Genomic DNA, 22,470 nt, shown 5'->3' with positions numbered 1-22,470 from the left:
CAAATTTATACACACTCAGACAAATCAAATTCTTCAACTGACTAAAAAACAACTAATTAGCGCATCAAAACTAAATGTAAAAAACACTATAAACAGAGCACAATTAAATATTCATAATTGCTGGTGTTTAAACAAGGATAAATGTATGCATATGAATATGTCACACAAATGTAAATATCAAAACATAAATCTTATACAGAATATAAATGCAGAAGTAATGATAGAAATGAACACAACACTGGAAGTAAACAACACAGTGTGGTTAGTCTGTGCCTTTATGGCGACATGATCTGAATGCCTTTATGGTGAAAGTCTAGTTATACAAAGTATACTATTCTTGGAGATATCTTCAATTCATCTGATGGAAGTAGATATGGACTCAGTCATAGTGGATGGAAAACCGAATCACTGTATCACAAGTCAATCACTTATCCAGTAATTGATAAATGAAAATCAAATCAATTATAGAAACTGCTATCAAATTGATATATCAGTTTGTCTCTATGAAGCACATCACAAAAATATACCTAGCAGCACATCATCAAGTCTATGTTGGTCACTGCTGAGACGCTGGAACACCGCTGAATCCTCACTGGGGGCTCCAATGTTGTAGACCTTATGTGTAATCCTTAGTTGCAAGAGATTACAGTCCACGGGGTTGTGAGAAAATTCAGTTTATTCAGCAAGGCATATAGAAGACACTCCCTGTGTGTGACACGAGAGTGTAACATGCCTTCTGCCAGTCGTCTCATTCGACAGTCACATGAAACTTGATAAAGATACAATATTAATTATAATATTGTAAATAACATATATAATCACGGCATATACATGCATCACTGAAATACAACTTCAGTCATTCATTCATACAACTATCAATAAATACATGCATACATCTAGAGAGATATGTACAAAGTCTAGAAATACACCAGATTTACTAAATAATAGCAAATATGCATCAAATACCAAAAATACACAAAATACCAAATAACCAATGCATTGAAATATAAAATATATGTATAGATAAGCAATACTCATGAATCAGACCCTAATCTCATCACACTCACATCATTCACTCAACCTATCGTTTGTTTATGTTTACAAGTTATTTAAAACCTATTTTATTATTTATTACTTGATTTATACTAATGATTGAAATTATAATGTTTAGATTGATACAGATTAATTATGATTACTAACCTTGATAACTTGATACTCAATCCATTGCTGTGCAGTGCAGGTGGGTGTGTGCAGCATAAGATTAGCAATGGCAGGTGAGAAAGGGATTTGAATTGAAAGGTATACTAATTGGGTAACAACAGGTAAACCTAATGACGAGCAAACAATAGAATAAAACACCCTTGGAAGTAAAATAGACTGGACCATTGACCTTTGACCCAGTAGAAAGTTATCAGTAGCAAATACTGATAAGGACACAACTAATGATAGATAGAAACCAGGAAATGACACAACCCTCTGTTGAATCAACAAGCTGAAATAGAAAAGACATGATACCTTATCTACACTAAAAATACATACATATTTACAAGCTGCAGAATTAACACCTACTACAATATTTATAACTGATTTCATTCTAGTCCTTGAAGAATGCTGTATTGTTTTACATATTTTCCACTTCATCACATGAAGTTCTGTGTATGTTGGTCAGTCCCGAGAAGAAGGATGTAGATGCTGAAGCACTGAAGCTCGCCACACAGTCTCTACAAAGCCTTGAACAACTTCGACTGAAGGTGAAGAGTTCGCCAGTGCAATACAGTGATGGAGGTTTGTGGAATAAGCAGGGCACTTTCAAAGCAGGTTATTAGTCTACTGAAATATTGTATGCGATGGTGAAGAGGTTGTCAAACATTGCTCAAATAACTAGTAAATTTTTAAACCTGTCCTATCTTACACTATACATTTATTCCTTCTTCTTTCGATCTTGATGTGGAAACATGCTTGAACAAAGTTTTCAGCTTCTGAGAACATTTCGCCCGAACACATCCCAGCATCACCATGGTGACCCCCAATACAAATGGAAGCTGGAAACTTTGTTCAAGCATGTTTCAACATCAAGAGGTGAAGAAGGAAGAAATGCAAAGTGTGAGATAGGATAAGTATCATAAAAGTCCAAGTTAATGTAAAACTTTCAAAATATTACTTCATTTTTGACAACCGATACTACTATCCCTCCAGATTGTCTGTATAGATAAACAAAGAATTTATGAAATAGGAACCTCCTCCATGGTCTAGTGGTTGAGCGTCCACCTGGTAGGTGGAAGGTCCAGGGATTGATACCTGGCCACGCCATACCGAAAGATGTTAAAAGATGGTGTTGTTGTTACCCTGTCTGGTGTTCGGCATTAAGGGGATAAAAAAACAAGGACTGGTCGGTTCGGAGTCAGTATACTGTGTCTCAGCGGGTTATTCTTGTTAAATTGCGTCATGGTATCTCAGTGGGCTAGCACTAAAAATTGGCATCAGTCCGGACAAGTACAAGCAGCCACATACACACACACAGACTTGCATGCACGTCACTATATAAGTGCAATAATCTTGGACGCAACGTTAAACCCCATTTCACCTCACCTCACCTCAATGAAAAAAGCATCTGTGAACTTTAATAGTTTACTGACAATAGATAAAAAGTGTATAGCTAGTTTACTTGCAGGAAGTGTTGATATAAGCTTCTTGGTTGTTATGTAAATTACAGCATAATTTGGTAATGCTTATTCAACACTTGTATTTAATCGGTGTCTAGCTCTAGCTGGTATTTTCCTGTAGATACAACAGACCCTGTTTCTATTGTAACTTATTTTAAATGAAGTTGATTACAATATCCCCATTTCTAGTGTCCGTCAAGATCCGGTCAACTCTGGATGAGCTGCGTGACATCAAATCTCAGGTTGAGGGGAGCTTTGACAACTATGTTGCAATGTCTATCAATGAGCTCCCGCTCCAGGAGCTCCGACAGCTCACCTTGATGCATGTACCGACCTCACTCACGTCAGAGGTCAAGGACAAGTTTGGTGCTTTGTTGTCTAAGGTGTTTGAAGGTAAATATCACATGCAAGACAACCCTGGAAGAAGTTGTGTTTTTGAAAAAGAATATTTGAAAGTTATTCAGCACAAAATATGATAGTTACTACAAAGGGTATTTTCAGTGTTCCTGCTGGCTTTTGAACCTGCAAGTCCTAGTGGACTGGCATCTCTAAAAATTACCATTCCCCCTAATTTTTGTGAGTCCCAACTTTCAACAGCTAAAGAAATGTATGAACATCGCCGGGTTTTAATTCTTTCAACAACATGTTAAATGCAATGACGTCATTTTTGATGTAACATAGTTAGATCTATACGTCAAATGTTATTTCCTTGCAATAAAAATAAACAAGGGTAAACCCTGATGGTAAGAGACAAGCTAACTTTGTTGGAAAATATACTTATATGAATATAGCCGATGTTTTATTCAACAACCAAGATTATAAGGTAATTTATTTGCCGGTCCACAGGGACTGGCAGTCACATGAATTACCGGTCCAAGCCTAATTTGGCCGGTACAAAACTGGTAATTACCGGTAAACGGGAACATTGATTTTGTGGCAAAACCCCGCTTCTGGTGCAGCCTGGCCTGAGTTGTAACTTGTAAACAACTTGTGATCTCTTCCAGGGCGGGCCCGGAAGGTGCTGACGGCAGTGATGTTGACATGTCCGTGGTATTCAGCATCCCAGCGAGAGCGAGGGGAGCAAGCTCGACACAACATTATTCTAGTGGTTTATGTTGGGCATGATGACCAGTTCTTCACACCCGCAAACCCACATAATCAGATAGAAGGGAAGGTCATCGACCTGGTGAGAACCATCACAATGTTATCATATCCTGGATATTCAGATTGATTTCAATACTCATGGGTCATGTGACAAGAACTTGGGGGACTTGAGATACCAGGGTGTACAAAGCGTTCTGAGCCTATACCTTTACAAAGACTTACGACAGTCGTACTGACAGGTTGTTTTGTACAACGGCGTCCTGATTCTTTAGTGTTAAAAAATCTTGTGTTATTTTATGACGCTTTTTGTTCCTGCAATATCATGGCCAGAACATGTGAACAAGTTATCTCGTCAATGTTTCTTCATGTCAAGAGGGGGCTGTTGGGTAGCCTTGAGGTTCATCGTCATGCCGAAGACCCGGGTTCGATTCCCGACATGTAATGTACAATGGTACAATGTGTGAAGCCCATTTCTGGTGTCCCCACTGTGATATTGCTGGAATATTGCTAAAAGCGGCATAAAACCATACTCACTCACTCATGTCAAGGGAAGGTCTGTCATGACTCCCACAGTTACAGGGTACATGTATTGACAACCTGTGAAATATCTAGATGCTCCAGACAAACATGTCCTATCCTTCAGACGCTGAGGTTCACAAAAGTATTGGTGTATTGTGTTGCTTTGGGTCTTATAAATTTGTTTTTTTAAGAAAATCCAGAGGAGTATTGTAATCCTATTTCACTAGTCCGAGGAGTTGGTAGCTATTCCTGCTACCATGTTTACTATGTTTATATTTTCTCTCAGTTTTATTCATTTCCAATTTGTCATGTTTTTAGCAAAATTGAGACATTGGGAACTAGTCCATAAACAAGCCCTTAAATGTGAGTAGTCCATGAGGACTACCGTCACTGGAATTTAACTTGTCCTCTGTACAATTTAGTAGTCTCGGTTTAACAGACTAGAAGTTTTTATTTCGCAACATGAGTACAATTCGTGAAGCCAATTTCTGGTGTTCCACAAAGTGATATTGCTGGAATATTGGTGAAAGCGGTGTAAAATCATACTCACTCATTCACTGCCAAATTATGGTTTCATATCAATTCATTCTCTAGGACCCTGACTGTCATCAAACTGTTCTAAGGACATAGTTTAAATCTGGTAATAGTGTAGAAGTATGTTCTATCAAAAGTTGTCCCAACGCACCAGACAGTCCTCTAATTGGTTTCAGGGCTGGCTGCAGGCGGTGGAGTTGTCTCACTTCGGACACTTTCTGGCCAAGGGTCGGACTCGCTTTGTGGAATCTTTGTTGTGTGGCCAACAGGCAGTGCTGTATGACAGCACAGAGTGGACCGCTCTCACCACGAGACTGCAGCACACACAGGTCATGGGTACGCATCATCTACATTTTACACGCACGCACTGCTTTTTCACGTCAGAGGCCTTGGTTCGATTCCCCACATGGATACAATGTGTGAAGGTCATTTCCGGCAATCCCCAGATTTTGCTTAGGTATTGCTTCAACAGGAGTAAGACCTGGCTCCCTCACTAACTCACCCATCCATGCTGTTAGAGCTGGGGCGAGTCCAAATTTAGTACCCCGGTACCCGGCACCCATTTCCTGGTCCTACCCGGATACCCGCTATAGGTCCCAATGGGAATTGTTTTACCGCAGCCCTGGCAAAAACTATTTACATACACGTATAAATGATTTCATAATGTATACTCTACATTTGATAGACGCTTTATCCTTACTTGAACATGTAAAAGTCAGAACGAATACCTGCAAAGTGAGAAAGAAATGTGAACATTAGCTATACTTGTTGTGTATTTAAACCATCCTTACTCGAACATGTAAAAGTCAGAACGAATGCCTGCAAAGTGAGAAAGAAATGTGAACATTAGCTATACTTGTTGTGTATTTAAACCATCCTTACTCGAACATGTAAAAGTCAGAACGAATGCCTGCAAAGTGAGAAAGAAATGTGAACATTAGCTATACTTGTTGTGTATTTAAACCATTGAGTTTTATTGTTAATGTCATTAAACAGTATGTCACGGGACTAACCATGGGTCCGGAGAGTCATGTGGGTACCCAGGTCTCACTCAGGATCCACTCAACCCGAGTACCCGAGTTACCCGTCCCAACCCAACATGCTATGTAGTAGTATATATTTTGTTGTTCTTGTTTTACAATGGACATGACTACATAATTGTTATAATTGAAAATGTATAATGTATGGAATCTATTCCACAAGGCCATCTTAGCACTGTGACTGTTCCAACTTTGTGAAGGTGTGTCTGAGTCCAGTATCTCACAATTTATTATATACTTAAGTGTGAAAGACTGAGATTTCTTAAGCTTTGAAAAGTAATATTTTCACAGCAGTGACAGAAAAGTAATATTTTCACGGCAGTGTCAGAAAAGTCATATGTTAACTGCAGTAAAAATACCACTTTGCTGGAACTACAGGTAATGAAGTTACCTGCCGGTGCGTCTGTCATGGGTTTCGGAACACTTACATTTCTGTGTTGACAGTGAAGATATTTTACATCCAGTAAAAGATTTACTGGATAGCAGTTCTTCTGATGTGTTATTTGTTTGAAACTCTTCCTATTTTAACAGCCGTGCTTCAAATGAATTGCTAACTCATCACAACTCCCTGATTTGTTCAGCGCCATGTTTGCTGTTCAAAATTAGATATTTTAGAGCGTCTGTGATTAGATTAAATACCTCAAACAGAATATAAGTGTTCATTAATTCAGAAAGTGTAAAATGGAATCTCAGCACTCCATAAATTAAAAAAAATAGTTAAAGTATTTTATGGAGTTTATTATTATTTTTTGTTACTTTTTATATATTTTTTATAATTAGCACTATATCTTGTTTGTGTGTAGGAAGCCATGTGTGAAAAGGCCAATGTGTATACAAGGGAGAATTTAGAATTTGCTTTTTTATTGTTTTGGGAATTTCATTGAAAATAACTGTCAACAACAAATGAAGTATAACATAGGTAGGATATTTCATGTGTCCAGTGAAATATGATGTACATCTCCTGTCGTGGAAGAGAAGATATTTCACTCATGGCTGCGGAAAAATATCCTTTTCCACATCACAAGATGAGAGGTACATCTCATTTCACTGGACACATGAAATATCCCTTATAGGTAGGTGTATGTGGATGGTTAGTGGCAGGTTCCTGGGGGCTGGTGTCAAACATGGGGTTGTTTGTGGGCTGGAGTTGAGGATTAAGTTCTTTTGTGAAAGTGGAAGTATCTCCAAGGTCTGGATGGTACACCAGATGTTGCCCTTGGTCATAGATGTTTTAGATGTACATAACTTTCTAAATATATAGGCTTGACTCGGAAAGTAAATTAGTTCGTAATTGTGTTTCGAAAATTAACTCCTTTGTACGCATTCTGAAAAAGCTTCATTGGGTATTTATTAGTGCTGTTTTAATATACATTTGAGTTTTTCATTTAATGCATGCATGTCTGTACGCAAGTTATTTGAAAGTAATTGGGTATTAGATATTTTACGCAAATATGCTGCTAATCTGTAGCTCTGTGGTAGACATTCTACATGTCTGTATATGGGTGGTTTGTGTCAGGGTCCCGGGGGTTTGTGGAGGCGTCGCGGGGGCAGGCAGTTGGAGGCATCAGCAAGAAGAGGAAGACAGGCGGCCTGAAGCTGAAGGACACGACCACCTTCTTCCAGCTGTGTGAGTCATGCAGGTGAGCACTCAGTAACCATGGCAATGTCATGCAACATGCGACCCGTGAACATCCGGGCTAAAATAGGTCTTCAGCAACCGTTGCTTGCCATAAAAGGTGAATGTGCTTGTCGTAAGAAACTAATTACAGGATCGGTGGTCAGACTCGCTGACTTGAGTGATGCATGTCATGGTATCCCAATTGTGTGGATCGATGCTTATGAAGTCAGTCACAGGATTGTCTGGTCCAGACTCAATTATTTTCAGACCACCGTCATATAGCTAGAATATTGCTGATTGTGGCATTAAACAATAAAAAAAACAAAATTTGGTACAAGGAGGGAGACTTGTCTGACACATTGTTACTGTGCTGTGTAGACTCCTGCACCACCTTGAGCGGGTCCTGGCCGGGCGGTCTGTCTGTAGTCAGGTGGAGGAGGGAGACTTGTCTGACACATTGTTACTGTGCTGTGTAGACTCCTGCACCATCTTGAGCGGGTCCTGGCCGGTCGGTCTGTCTGTAGTCAGGTGGAGGAGGGAGACTTGTCTGACACATTGTTACTGTGTTGTGTAGACTCCTGCACCACCTTGAGCGGGTCCTGGCCGGGCGGTCTGTCTGTAGTCAGGTGGAGGAGGGAGACTTGTCTGACACGTTGTTACTGTGTTGTGTAGACTCCTGCACCACCTTGAGCGGGTCCTGGCTGGTCGGTCTGTCTGTAGTCCGGTGGAGGAGGATGACTTGTCTGACACATTGTTACTGTGTTGTGTAGACTCCTGCACCACCTTGAGCGGGTCCTGGCCGGTCGGTCTGTCTGTAGTCAGGTGGTGGAGGGAGACTTGTCTGACACATTGTTACTGTGTTGTGTAGACTCCTGCACCACCTTGAGCATTTCCTGGCCGGGTGGTCTGTCTGTTGTCAGGTGGAGGAGGGAGACTTGTCTGACACGTTGTTACTGTGTTGTGTAGACTCCTGCACCACCTTGAGCAGGTCCTGGCCGGTCGGTCTGTCTGTAGTCAGGTGGAGGAGGATGACTTGTCTGACACATTGTTACTGTGCTGTGTAGACTCCTGCACCACCTTGAGCGGGTCCTGGCCGGGCGGTCTGTCTGTAGTCAGGTGGAGGAGGGAGACTTGTCTGACACATTGTTACTGTGCTGTGTAGACTCCTGCACCATCTTGAGCGGGTCCTGGCCGGTCGGTCTGTCTGTAGTCAGGTGGAGGAGGGAGACTTGTCTGACACATTGTTACTGTGTTGTGTAGACTCCTGCACCACCTTGAGCGGGTCCTGGCCGGGCGGTCTGTCTGTAGTCAGATGGAGGAGGGAGACTTGTCTGACACGTTGTTACTGTGTTGTGTAGACTCCTGCACCACCTTGAGCGGGTCCTGGCTGGTCGGTCTGTCTGTAGTCCGGTGGAGGAGGATGACTTGTCTGACACATTGTTACTGTGTTGTGTAGACTCCTGCACCACCTTGAGCGGGTCCTGGCCGGTCGGTCTGTCTGTAGTCAGGTGGTGGAGGGAGACTTGTCTGACACATTGTTACTGTGTTGTGTAGACTCCTGCACCACCTTGAGCATTTCCTGGCCGGGTGGTCTGTCTGTTGTCAGGTGGAGGAGGGAGACTTGTCTGACACGTTGTTACTGTGTTGTGTAGACTCCTGCACCACCTTGAGCAGGTCCTGGCCGGTCGGTCTGTCTGTAGTCAGGTGGAGGAGGGTGACTTTTCTGACACATTGTTACTGTGTTGTGTAGACTCCTGCACCATCTTGAGCGGGTCCTGGCCGGTCGGTCTGTCTGTAGTCAGGTGGAGGAGGGTGACTTGTCTGACACATTGTTACTGTGTTGTGTAGACTCCTGCACTACCTTGAGCGGGTCCTGGCTGGTCGGTCTGTCTGTAGTCAGGTGGAGGAGGGAGACTTGTCTAACACATTGTTACTGTGTTGTGTAGACTCCTGCACCACCTTGAGCGGGTCCTGGCCGGTCGGTCTGTCTGTAGTCAGGTGGAGGAGGGAGACTTGTCTGACACATTGTTACTGTGTTGTGTAGACTCCTGCACCACCTTGAGCGGGTCCTGGCCGGTCGGTCTGTCTGTAGTCAGGTGGAGGAGGGAGACTTGTCTGACACATTGTTACTGTGTTGTGTAGACTCCTGCACCACCTTGAGCGGGTCCTGGCCGGGTGGTCTGTCTGTAGTCAGGTGGTGGAGGGAGACTTGTCTGACACGTTGTTACTGTGTTGTGTAGACTCCTGCACCACCTTGAGCGGATCCTGGCCGGATGGTCTGTCTGTAGTCAGGTGGAGGAGGGTGACTTGTCTGACACATTGTTACTGTGTTGTGTAGACTCCTGCACCACCTTGAGCAGGTCCTGGCCGGTCGGTCTGTCTGTAGTCAGGTGGAGGAGGGTGACTTGTCTGACACATTGTTACTGTGTTGTGTAGACTCCTGCACCACCTTGAGCAGGTCCTGGCCGGTCGGTCTGTCTGTTGTCAGGTGGAGGAGGGAGACTTGTCTGACACGTTGTTACTGTGTTGTGTAGACTCCTGCACCATCTTGAGCAGGTCCTGGCCGGTCGGTCTGTCTGTAGTCAGGTGGAGGAGGATGACTTGTCTGACATAGGCAGGAAAGCACTGAACATCCTCAAGTCAATGTATCAGGTGAGTCATCTTTACCAGTGTTTGAAATAATTTTAAAACCCAACAAGACAGTCAGGCAAATGTCCCATAAGTGTTGCCTGCCCATCTTCAAAGTTACCTGCAAGCATTCAGACATTTTAAATATTAAAGAATGTCCAATAAAATAAGAGACAGATGACATTCGATTCTGTTGAAATAATGCAAACAATTATGTGAGAATCTACAAGGAGTTGTGATAAAACTGAATACGTAAGTAATCTTAAAATTATCTGCCAGACAGTCAGGCAGGTGGAAAGTTTCATTCAGCCCGACAGAAAAGTTACTAGCTATGGGCAGGCGGGTAGGCAGTTATATCCGACACTTATGTTTACTGAGTTTTAGGTATCAGAGCTACAGATAAGAAGCGTAATTGCGTAAAATACCCCCCCAAAATATTCAAAACCCAATTACTTTCAATTAACTTGCGTTCAAAATCGCATGCATTAAATGAAAAAGTCAAAGGTATAAAACCATCATGCGTAAATACCCAATAAAGCTTTTTCAGCATACGTACAAAGGGGCTAATTTCCGACACAGTTACAAGCTAATTTACTTTCAAGCCTCTATATTTTGCACAGTTATATACATGTAAAACATTATTTCATTTTTTTAAAAATCTTAAAACGTTCACTAATTTGGCGAAAAACCCAATAGAGTGCTGAATAGATGAGTGAAAAAATATTGGTTACCCAATGAAAAATGTAAAAAAAGATAGAAACCCTAGAGTAAAAACTCAACTGCTCAAAAAGTTATCTGGACCTCTGAGGTATGTCATGACAGGTGGTTTATGACGTTCAGAATATCGGATATTCTATCGCTATGAAGGTGATCCTGTGACTCCATGAAACTAGTTGATCCAGCGATATATTTAGAATAGTGATGGCTTGGGATACTGTATATAACTATCTGAAACAGCTAGTAAATTCATGTAAGATTTAAAATTTTATACTATCCATTTTTACACCGTAGGTATCCAGGTACTAGTGTCTGCTCAAATGCGGTTTTATTTGATCCACGACCGGTGGATCTGTTTGCATTCCAGTTATCATTCTCAACTCCCTGAGGAGTATACAACCGAAGCTGCTGAGGGTTACTAGAGGGTTTTACATCAACCTCACATATTGCGTAACCATTCCCAGCTGCGTGTCCAGGCACATTTGAACTAAGTCACTTGCCCAGGGTGACACCACACACTTGTGTTCCGGGTATATGTATGTAATCGTGTTTCCACCATCTGGTCATCTACCATTGGACAAGTGGGTTCTTTTGAGTGCACAGGGTGGATGTACTGTCACTAGGGGTAGTGACAACACTATAAAGACCTGTCAACATTGTTGGTTCCAAGGCTGAATAACAACCTGGACACTAGCAGGATATGATCTCAGCACCTGGAACCCGTTCCACAAAGCGATCTTAGTGCTAAGTTGGTCGTAACTCCCATACTTCAGCATAGGCTTACGATCAACGTAGCACTAAGATCGCTTTGTGGAACGGGGCCCTGGTGCTTGCTAACATGGGGCTTTTGACCGCTTGCCTACTCCGCCCCCACTCTTCTACCCCACTGCAAGATACTAAAATCTTGTATTGTCGATGGCCATGAGCAGTAATTGCGAGAACAGCATGAATAGAGTGGCTGGTCACTGTAATCCAAGTAATCTGGGGCACAGCGTGGAGTTGCATTCTTTTGGCATTCCAGAAACCTGTGATTATAGGTTTGAATCCAACATTTGTCATGATTATGTTTCTTGGTTTGTCAGTACCATACTCATTCTCGTGGGTTTCACTGAAGTGGTTAACATGTGGGACCTACATTGCTTAGAGCTTTTCTCGCTCACCAAGCTAACATGATATAACTGAAGTACTATTCAAAACGGTGTTAAACCTCACTCACTCATTCACCCCAGAACCATACATTTACATCATGAAGTGATGCTGTGGTTAAGGTCTTAGCCTCATGTTGTATTCACATAATATATATACATATTACAACCGCTGTAGAGATAAACTTGCTTAACAATACACAATTAATGCTTAGATTACCTCAATCTCATTAAAATCAGATACAAGTTCTCGCTATCGCCAAGGACATCCCATTACAGGTCACGTCAGAACAACCTTTGGGGAACTGTGACCACCCAATGAAATGACAAACAATGAAATGACAAACAATGAAATGACAAACAATGAAATGACTTTAATCCGCTGACCAGAAATAAGTAAAATGTTTCAGCCAAACTCATTTACTTTATACATTATTTAAAAAACTACAATTAAACCTGTTGAAAATTTATCTTTAAAACTTCTAACGTATTGTGAGAGGAAATAAAAAATATTTTTTGCTGTGTGCTTTTCAACTTAGTGCATAGTTTTCTCAGAAACTATTGAAATTATATGACTGAAAGCGAGTTGTAGGTATGTCAAAAATATTCTTAAATAAGAAATACTTGTCAAGACTGAGTTCGAAAATTGATGCAGTAACTTATTTTTTGTACAGAGTTATGTCCCTTGCTCCATGCTTTTCAACTTTGTTTCTACACAACCCATGCTTGCTGTAAAAGGTGACTATGCTTGTCGTAAAAGGCGACTAACGGGATCGGTTGGTCAGGCTCGCTGTGGATCCATGCTCATGTTGTCAATCACTGGATTGTCTGGTCCAAACTCGATTATTTACAGACTGCCGTCATATAGCTGGAATATTGCTGACTGCGGCGTAAAACAACAAACCAACCAATCAATCTACACAACCCTTGTGCCTATCTCTTCTTTAAACTTTTTCAGACTCTTTGTTTATAGTTTATATTCACTTCTATATGAACAAATAAAATTCTCAGTTGCCCCATGGCAGGGGATAGTGATAATATGCTGTTTTCTTGTAATTAATTTATGGCCTGTTACAATTACCAATGGAACACAGGGTAAAATTTATGTATCATACATGTTAAAATTGGCCAATATATTTGGTAAACATGGGCCAAAGACGCATGAAAAATATTTCATTCCCAATCAAAGATGATATTTGTAAGAGGATTGTTTACATCTGCCTAGTTTCCTAGTGCTGATGATTGGATCATGTTTGTTGGATGTTTGTGTTTTACAGGAAGGTGGGGGTACCAAACACGAGTTCTTCCCCATCCTCGTCGAATGGAAAGAGGAACTTGATGCTAAGCTCAAGTCATTTCAGTTTTCAAAGCCAGCAGAATTAGAGCAAGTCATTGGTGGCTGGATGGCGTCGACGAGGCTACAGGGGAGACAACTCCATCCTCTCACATGTATGTACACAGTTCCCGGACACAGTTCCCGGATGTGCCTGCTAGGCTGGTGTTGAGACTGTCGACCGGTGATTCAGATGTAGTTTGTTTAACAGTCGTAGATCAAAGTCTCCTTAGTTAAACATAACATGTGAAATGCAAGATCAGGGATACATAGCTTTCTTTGTCCCATGTTTGTTTTAGGAAATGCCTCACACACAACTGTTCTGACACTTTAAGGTTATGTACTCTGTGTCTTGTTTTTCTTGTGTCTCTGACAAGACATGTTCCCATGTATTACACCCAGAATGTTTGCACAGGAACCCTGTCATAAATACCATAAAGAATAAGTGCCTATCTCTGAAACCATCCACCTCAGCCAAGTCTTGGGGTGGTCGGGTAGCCTAGTGATTAAAGTGTTCGCTCGTCACGCTGAAGACCCGGGTTCGATTCCCAACATGGGTACAATGTGTGAAGCCCATTTCTGGTGTCCCCCACCCTGATATTGCTGGAATATTGCTAAAAGCGGCGTAAAACAATACTGACTCACTCATCCAAGTCTTAACTGCATTGTTAAACCCCAATACCATCACTGTTCATATGGCATGCTTGTGGATGAAAGGGTCACACTATATTGTCTAGTCTGATCATCTAGCACTGATGCCCTGAATTGGGGGGTCGCAATGTGTCACCTGTCTAATCATCTAGCCTTGATTGGGGGTCGCTATGTGCCACCTGTCTTATCATCTAGCATTGATTGGGGTTGCTCTGTGCCACCTGTCTTATCATCTAGCCCTGATTGGGGGTCACGATGTGCCACCTGTCTTATCATCTAGCCCTGATTAGGTGTCGTGATGTGCCACCAGTCTGACCATCTAGCCCTGATTGGGGGTCACAGTGTGTCACCTGTCTTATCATCTAGCCCTGATTAGGTGTCGTGATGTGCCACCAGTCTGACCATCTAGCCCTGATTGGGGGTCACAGTGTGTCACCTGTCTTATCATCTAGCCCTGATTAGGTGTCGCGATGTGCCACCAGTCTGACCATCTAGGCCTGATTGGGGGTCACAGTGTGCCACCAGTCTGACCATCTAGCCGTGATTAGGGGTCGCGATGTGCCACCAGTCTGACCATCTAGCCCTGATTGGGGGTGACAGTGTGTCACCAGTCTGACCATCTAGCCCTGATTGGGGGTCACAGTGTGTCACCAGTCTGACCATCTAGCCCTGATTAGGGGTCCCGATGTGTCACCAGTCTGATCATCTAGCCCTGATGCTGTGCATGTGTGGAAGAGGAAGTTAGTAAAAGGAGGGGTTCATTTTGTGACCAGTGTTAAATGGATCCAAACAATCTGCTAAGCGTATCAGCTCTACAAGTCCACCTTAAGTACAGTGATCACTATGTCCAGCCCTCATGTGTAATGTTGTTGTGAGGGAGTCGTTCTCTGTGCAGGTATTGAGGATGAGCGCTCGAGTCTGGTGAAGCTGATGGAGATGATCGGAGGACCAGTCAAGAAGATGGAGCCCAGCCAAATACTCCTGGTGGCCCGGGCAGGGAGCTACATGTATGGGTTATCTACCCCTGACAGTGATGTCGATTACATGGTGGTGTATGCTGAACCAAACATGGTAGGTGGGAGATGTTATGTTGCTTTCCTCAAGTGTTGTCCTTTCTATGATTAGTTCACACGGACAACCCAGACATTTAAAGTGTCCCAGAATTCTATGATTAGGTCACACGGACAACCCAGACATTTAAAGTGTCCCAGAATTCTATGATTAGGGCACACGGACAACCCAGACATTTAAAGTGTCCCAGAATTCTATGATTGGGTCACACGGACAACCCAGACATTTAAAGTGTCCCAGAATTCTATGATTAGGTCACATGGACAACCCAGATATTTAAAGTGTCCCAGAATTCTATGATTAGGTCACACGGACAACCCAGACATTTAAAGTGTCCCAGAATTCTATGATTAGGTCACAAGGACAACCCATACATTTAAAGTGTCCCAGAATTCTATGATTAGGTCACACGGACAACCCATACATTTAAAGTGTCCCAGAATTCTATGATCAGGTCACAAGGACAACCCAGACATTTAAAGTGTCCCAGAATTCTATGATCAGGTCACACGGACAACCCAGACATTTAAAGTGTCCCAGAATTCTATGATTGGGTCACACGGACAACCCAGACATTTAAAGTGTCCCAGAATTCTATGATCAGGTCACACGGACAACCCAGACATTTAAAGTGTCCCAGAATTCTATGATTGGGTCACACGGACAACCCAGACATTTAAAGTGTCCCAGAATACTATGATTAGGTCACACGGACAACCCATACATTTAAAGTGTCCCAGAATTCTATGATTGGGTCACACGGACAACCCAGACATTTAAAGTGTCCCAGAATTCTATGATTAGGTCACAAGGACAACCCATACATTTAAAGTGTCCCAGAATTCTATGATCAGGTCACACGGACAACCCAGACATTTAAAGTGTCCCAGAATTCTATGATTAGGTCACAAGGACAACCCATACATTTAAAGTGTCCCAGAATTCTATGATTATGGATGCGAAACCCGATTCGCCTGATTATGTTTCGAGGTTTGTCAGCTCCGTACTGGTGCTCATTGGTTTCACCGAAGTTGTAAACGTCTTAGTTCTGCATCACATTGGGCTTTCCTCCCACAATAACCTGACATGCTGTGATATAAGTGGAATACTGTTCAAAGCAGTGTTAAGACCAAGTTAGCCACTCACTCACTCTCTCTCTATGATTACATGTGTTTTTAGTTGTTGTTGTTTGTTGTTTGTTGTTTGTTGTTTAACGCCGAACTCAGCAATATTCCAGCTATATGACGGCGGTCTGTAAACAATTGAGTCTGGACCAGACAATCCATTGATTGACATCATGAGCATTGATCCACGCAACTGGGATACGATGACATGCATCAACCAAGTCAGCGAGCCTGACCACCCGATCCCTTTAGTCGCCTCTTACGACAAGCATAGTTGCCTTTTAATTGCAAGCATGGGTTGCTGGAGACCTATTCTTCCCCGCATCTTCACGGCTCACATGTGTTTTGTATGTTTTTGTGTAAATAAATGTAAAACATTTGACATAAAGTTTGTGATAAATTGTTTTTTGATCAGTAAGGTAGAAATATTCAGCCATTGTTTGTTTATTTATTTTGATTGTCCACAATGACTCCATCTACTTTAAAATTTATTTGTTTTCCTAGACGGTGCTGTCAGCATGTCGCCAGCTGACTGAGAGTGTGGAAAACAGAGGGCCCCAGAAGCAGTTTGAGTACGGAGCATACGAGGCCCGGCTGTTCTGTGAGATGGTGATGAAAGCCAGTGTGGTTATTCTAGAGGTCAGTAGATAGGAGCCAGTGTTGTTATTCTGGAGGTCAGTAGATAGGAGCCAGTGTTGTTATTCTGGTGGTCTGTAGATGGGAGCCAGTGTTGTTATTCTTGTGGTCCGTAGATGGAAGCCAGTGTTGTTTTTCTGGTGGTCCGTAGATGAAAGATAGTTTGGTTATTCAGGAGGTCAGTAGATGTGAGCCAGCGTGGTTATTCAGGAGGTCAGTAGATGGGAGCCAGTGTGGTTATCTGGAGGTCTGTAGATGGAAGCAAGTGTGGTTATTTTTGTGGTCAGTAGATGGAAGCTAGTGTGGTTATTTTTGTGGTCAGTAGATGGAAGCTAGTGTAGTTATTTTTGTGGTCAGTAGATGGGAGCCAGTATGGTTATCCAGGAGGTCAGTAGATGGGAGCCAGTGTTGTTATTCTGGAGGTCAGTAGATGGAAGCAAGTGTGGTTATTTTTGTGGTCAGTAGATGGAAGCAAGTGTGGTTATTTTTGTGGTCAGTAGATGGAAGCTAGTGGGAATGAATATTCTGGGGGTGAGCATGGTGAGTAGATGGAAGTTAGTGTGGTTATTCTGGAGGTCAGTAGATGGAAGTTAGTGTGGTTATTCCGGAGGTCAGTTGACGGAAGCTAGTGTAGTTATTTTGAAGCCATGTCAAGTCCTTCTTGCTTACTTGCTGGTTGACACGTTTGGTGAAGCCTCAGATCAGATACAGGAAGGAATATCATTATGAAAGAAATCAGTTTCACCTCCTTTTCAAAGAAATAAGAATAATTTACTCATTTCCAATGTCAAAAAATAAATAAATGTTTCTTGACCTACTAGTGTTTGCAATGTTTATTTTTCAGCTGATCTTCACAGATAGCCATGAATACATGAGTCCAGCATGGAAGGTAGGTTCTTTCTTGTGTGCTGGAGTTTTACGAAAATCATATTTTTTACTTAACCTGTATTACTCCTTAACGCATTCACTGCTTACCTTACGACCACAAGAAGGACAGCGCAACAACGATGCTTCTGGGTGAAGAAATAAAGTTGTTGTTCTGAAGTCCCACTTTTACTGACCACCGCCGCTGTCCTGTGACCTTGATGACACCTAAGGTCACCTTCTTCACATCACTGCTTGTCTCGCTACAGCAAGTGTCCCAGCAGACTGGCAGGTCATCAAAGCCTTCTGATAGAGGAAACACTAGACTCCAGAGCAGATCATCGTCTAAGCGAGTGTGTCAACATTGTTCTGAATGATCAGACTCTGTGGAACTGAATACGCATCTCAGCTTAGCGCAAGTACCCAATTGGGAAGCAGATTGTGTTGTGTCAGTGGTGGTCATTGGATGAAAACTTCTCCAAGCTCCGTCATTTAAGCCACCAACAACCTCAATGCATGCGGTGGAAATGGATCTGTCAGAGGATAACCCTATCCGATTAGATCATTTCCAAAATATGGTGATTTTCCTACAGTGTCAGATTGACAACATGAAAATTCATCTTAAGGCCGCTATGGCGGAGATTACCGTCACAAGCAGACTTGTTTGTTTAGCGCTTTCCAACTGGGACTCAAGCACAGGCTGCTACGTCTATCTTGGTCATCTACTTCCCTGTTCAATGAACAGATCGCAGACCTGCACGCCAAAGTTCCCAAAGACACTTGGAATGACACCGCGCTCAAGACTCTAGAGCACGTCTCTTTTAGTTTAGCCCAGCGGGCTGGCAGGTCAGGCACTTATAAGCCTTGACGCGCATCTCTCAAGGAAGACCAGTATTACCTTCATGGGAAGGGGCGTGGCAGAGGCACCATTGACCACAGCTCCTCCAACTTTGAAAATCCAACATAGACATGCTGTTGGTAAAAAGGGCTGTAGAGATAGCTCACACCCCAGACTTAACACTGGGGTTTTACCCTCACATGGTACCCATAAGGGACTCAGATAAGATGAGAATGATCCACAATCTCTCTGTGTTCAACATACGTTATCTGAAGCATGAACCTTATTGCCGCCTCACCATGGTGAGACTGCTCAGAACCAACATCAATGCATTCGAAGTGTTCCCCATTTGGCATTTCAGTGACCCTATGGCTATTTACAGGAGTAATGAAGCCAATAACTATGTATCTAACCTGACAAACACTTGGTTCGAGTCGTAGATAGAGGACGGTCTACTGTGTCATCAACACACGCCAACGTTAGTACGCCACCGGGAATTCACCATGCAGACGGCTACAGTATCAACTGGGATGAACAATCAATGAGTTCATAGTTTATAGGAGGCCTGTTCCAGACAGACCAGGATCTCCTAATATTACCGAGGGACAAATGGCACAAGATTCTACGCTTCTTGTCACCTGCGCTACACCAACCACGCACCCTTTCCCAAGGGCAAGTGTTGCTGGGGTTACTCACCTAGGCACAGGACTTAACTAGCATAGGCCGCTGACAACTGCACCCAATTCTACAATTCCTGAACCCTTTCATCGTGGGTCAGGATCTACTCAAGGCCATCCCTCTACCGGCTCAACTAAGGCCTTACCTCCATTGGCAGATGGTAGAGTCAAATGTCTTAGGAGGAGTCTCTTTATCCGGGATATCCTGATTGTACACCTGCTGGTAGATGCCTCACTTCAGGGTTAGGGTGCTCACCTGCAAGGCCTGTCAGCCTCAGGGCTATGGTCCCGCGCCCATCAAAAGTGGCACATAAACAACATGGAGTTGGAAGCGTTAATTCTGGCCATATCCCTTTGGCAGTATCAGTTACAGTCCGCCCAACTCGCTATCTCCACTGACAAAAGCACTGTGGTGTGGTGCCAGTGCAGTCAGGGAACAACGCACTCCCACTCCCTGCTTCAACAGACATTCAGGTGTTTACATCTAGTGGATCGTCTGGAACTAAGTTATACAGTTCATAGTTGAGCACATCCTCGGGTGTCGGAACTTACTGGCCGATGCCTTACAGACACAGCTGGCTCCCACCGAGTGGAAACTTCGCACAGAAGCATTCCCGTTACTGCTTCAGAAGTTCAGGCAACCAAACACTGGCTTGTTTGCTACTTGCCTAAACCACCAACGCATGACATATGCCCCTCTCCCAGAGGACTATACGATGACAAGTGGGGATCATTGAGACTTTGTGCAAGGCAAAAGAATCAAGACCATACAATTGCGTCACATCAATTCCTAGCGGAATACCGCAATAATCTTGTTTGTCAATGCCAGCTCTATGACGTAGTAAGTAAAGAATTAGCTGATTAGCTATTATTTTCTTTATCACTAAATGTGTATAGGGAATTTCTCTTCAATCAGTTGTGTTGATATTTGATCAAACCTACCGTAGTGATGTTTTTCTGAACCTTTCCGCTTCACGGTTTATCGACCAAATGGTGTCGTATTCAGGTTTCTGTATTCTGAAGGTTGACCCATGTCCAAACTGTCCGATTCTGATGCATTAAGGAGTAATGCAGGATAAGTAAAGAATATAGTAAAATCTAAATATTTTTTACATGTGTATACATATCCTGCATTAATACGTTTAATACCCACCCATCGCAGACTTGCCTCCCCACTTTAGCTTCAGAAATTTCAAAAGTATGTTTTTCTAAGAGCTCGGGCAACAGGACAGCGGCGGTGGTCAGTAAAAGTGGGACTTCAGAACAACAACTTTATTTCTTCACCCAGGACCATTGCTGTTGCATTGTCCTTTTTGTTGTGGTAACGTAAGCAGTGAATGCATTGGAGTAATGCAGGATAAGTACACAAATGTAAAAAATATTTAGATTTTACTAAGTCTGTACATGTTTGAAAACTGATGTTGTTTAACATCAGACTCAGCAATATATCAGCTATATAATGACGGTTTGAAATAATAAGTCCAGACCACACAACCAGTGATTGATATCATGAGCATCGATCTACGCAATTGGATTATGCTGACATGCATCCACCAAGTCAGCGAGCTTGACCACCCGATCCCGTTAGTCACCTCTTACGACAAGCATGGGTTGCTGAAGACAAATTCTAATCCTGGATCTTCACTGGTCGAAAATTGATTTATCTTTGCATATATACTCACACTCAAAAGAAATGCAAAAACCATACATGTTGGTTAATATATGAAGAGTTATTCATATTCAGGAGATGTTAGTTTGGTTTGATGCACGAACGACCATACTGTTATGTTGCATGAACTGACGCACATGAACGCATCACGATTGTAAATCCATTACTCGAAATGCACCATTTGTCTCATGCAGGATTAGTGTGTAAAGTTTGGACATCGCGTGCAGTATATCGTGATAAGAATAAAGACATGCTGTGGTAACACTTGACTGATTGTTAGTTTTGACTTTAATTGGTAGACATTGGAAACATCTTAACTTACATACTTCTTCGTATGTTTCTATGGTTTGCGTTTCTATTGGCGGTTAGTATATTTGTTAGTAAACATGACACATGTGTGGTTTCTGTCCTGATATGTAGGCTCTGTCAGAAAGGAAATCAAGCTTTGTGACAGAGAGAGGCATTCAGCAGTACCTTGGCCTCATCAAGAACAACTTCAACATCATTGACAGCCAGAAACACATTGGGTCAGGCAGGGACAGGAAACTCTTCTACCAGGTGAGTTCAGCTGTATCAGAATGATATGTGCGATTACTTGTCAGCAAAGGATAGACAGTATGTTTGTTTGTTTGTTGTTTAACCCAGCACTAAGCAATATTCCAGCTATATGACGTTAATCTGTAAATAATCGAGTCTGGACCAGACAATCCAGTGATTGACATCATGAGCATCGATCCACACAATTGGGATCGATGACATGCATCAACCAAGTCTGATCCCGTTGGTCACCTCTTAAGACAAGCAAAGTTGTCTTTTATGGCAAGCATGGGTTGCTGCAGACCTATTCTACCCTGGATCTTCACGGGGGACAAGCATGGGTTTTGCAGACCTATTCTACCCCGGATCTTCACAAGGCAAAGGATAGTGAGCTAATGTGAGACATGACATATTAAACAAATTTAAAGTTATAAACATTATATAAGTCAGACTGATACCAAAATATATAAATCAAGCTTCATAACATTGTTTTGTAATGAGAAATGGCATGTAGCTATTGCTTGTCATTGTTTGACATTGTTGTCAGTGTGGACCTGGTGTTGGGGTGACATCAAGCATTACCATCCTTGTATAACAGGCTCCTGACTGACATGTTTGTCTTCACAGATCTTCCACAAACTGGACAGTCTGAACTACATGGCTCGAGGGGACTGCCCCCCGGTCAAGTGTGAGGGGGAGGTGCGAGACTTCATCATGAGGGTCCGGACACTCCCACTGGAGGTAACAGTGATAAAATAGTATGTTAAGCTGTCTCTAATGGATGAAAAAATATATGTGACCAACCATGAGATAAAGGACCTTAAGGGTGAAAAATCACATTTTTACTTCTTACTCTATTTTAAAACTACAGTATTGTATGACTTCAAAAATACATTTGATAAGCTTCAATTTATATTTATTACAGAGTGACATGGCTTCAAACATTTGGATTCATTGTCTGCAAATTCCCTTTTTCAGGCTTATTACTGTTTTTGTGATAATTGCAGTTTTTAGATTTGTCTGAATAATTGAAAGTCTACATGTTTGCTGAAATGCTTTTGAATATTGTTTTTATTACATTACGAATTAACGAGAGAAAAGT

General features: G+C 42.4%; 1 protein-coding gene across 1 annotated transcript in view; it reads left to right on the top strand.

Annotated features, from left to right (window-relative positions):
* Positions 1-22,470, top strand: part of LOC139465946 (uncharacterized) — a 42,886-nt gene that overhangs the window by 17,587 nt on the left and 2,829 nt on the right. The window contains exons 4-15 of the mRNA XM_071247956.1: positions 1,670-1,785; positions 2,853-3,056; positions 3,668-3,849; positions 4,997-5,156; positions 7,377-7,500; positions 10,013-10,130; positions 13,246-13,417; positions 14,848-15,023; positions 16,652-16,786; positions 17,628-17,672; positions 21,252-21,389; positions 21,996-22,109. Of these exons, the coding sequence (XP_071104057.1) occupies positions 1,670-1,785; positions 2,853-3,056; positions 3,668-3,849; positions 4,997-5,156; positions 7,377-7,500; positions 10,013-10,130; positions 13,246-13,417; positions 14,848-15,023; positions 16,652-16,786; positions 17,628-17,672; positions 21,252-21,389; positions 21,996-22,109 (1,684 nt within the window). The remainder of the gene's footprint in view (positions 1-1,669; positions 1,786-2,852; positions 3,057-3,667; positions 3,850-4,996; positions 5,157-7,376; positions 7,501-10,012; positions 10,131-13,245; positions 13,418-14,847; positions 15,024-16,651; positions 16,787-17,627; positions 17,673-21,251; positions 21,390-21,995; positions 22,110-22,470) is intronic.

The sequence above is a fragment of the Haliotis cracherodii genome, unplaced genomic scaffold (genome assembly GCF_022045235.1).
Source record: "Haliotis cracherodii isolate W230 unplaced genomic scaffold, xgHalCrac1.p SCAF_18, whole genome shotgun sequence".
NCBI lineage: Eukaryota > Metazoa > Mollusca > Gastropoda > Lepetellida > Haliotidae > Haliotis > Haliotis cracherodii.
Note: the sequence above shows the minus strand (reverse complement) of the source record. Positions and strands in the feature narration are given on the sequence as shown.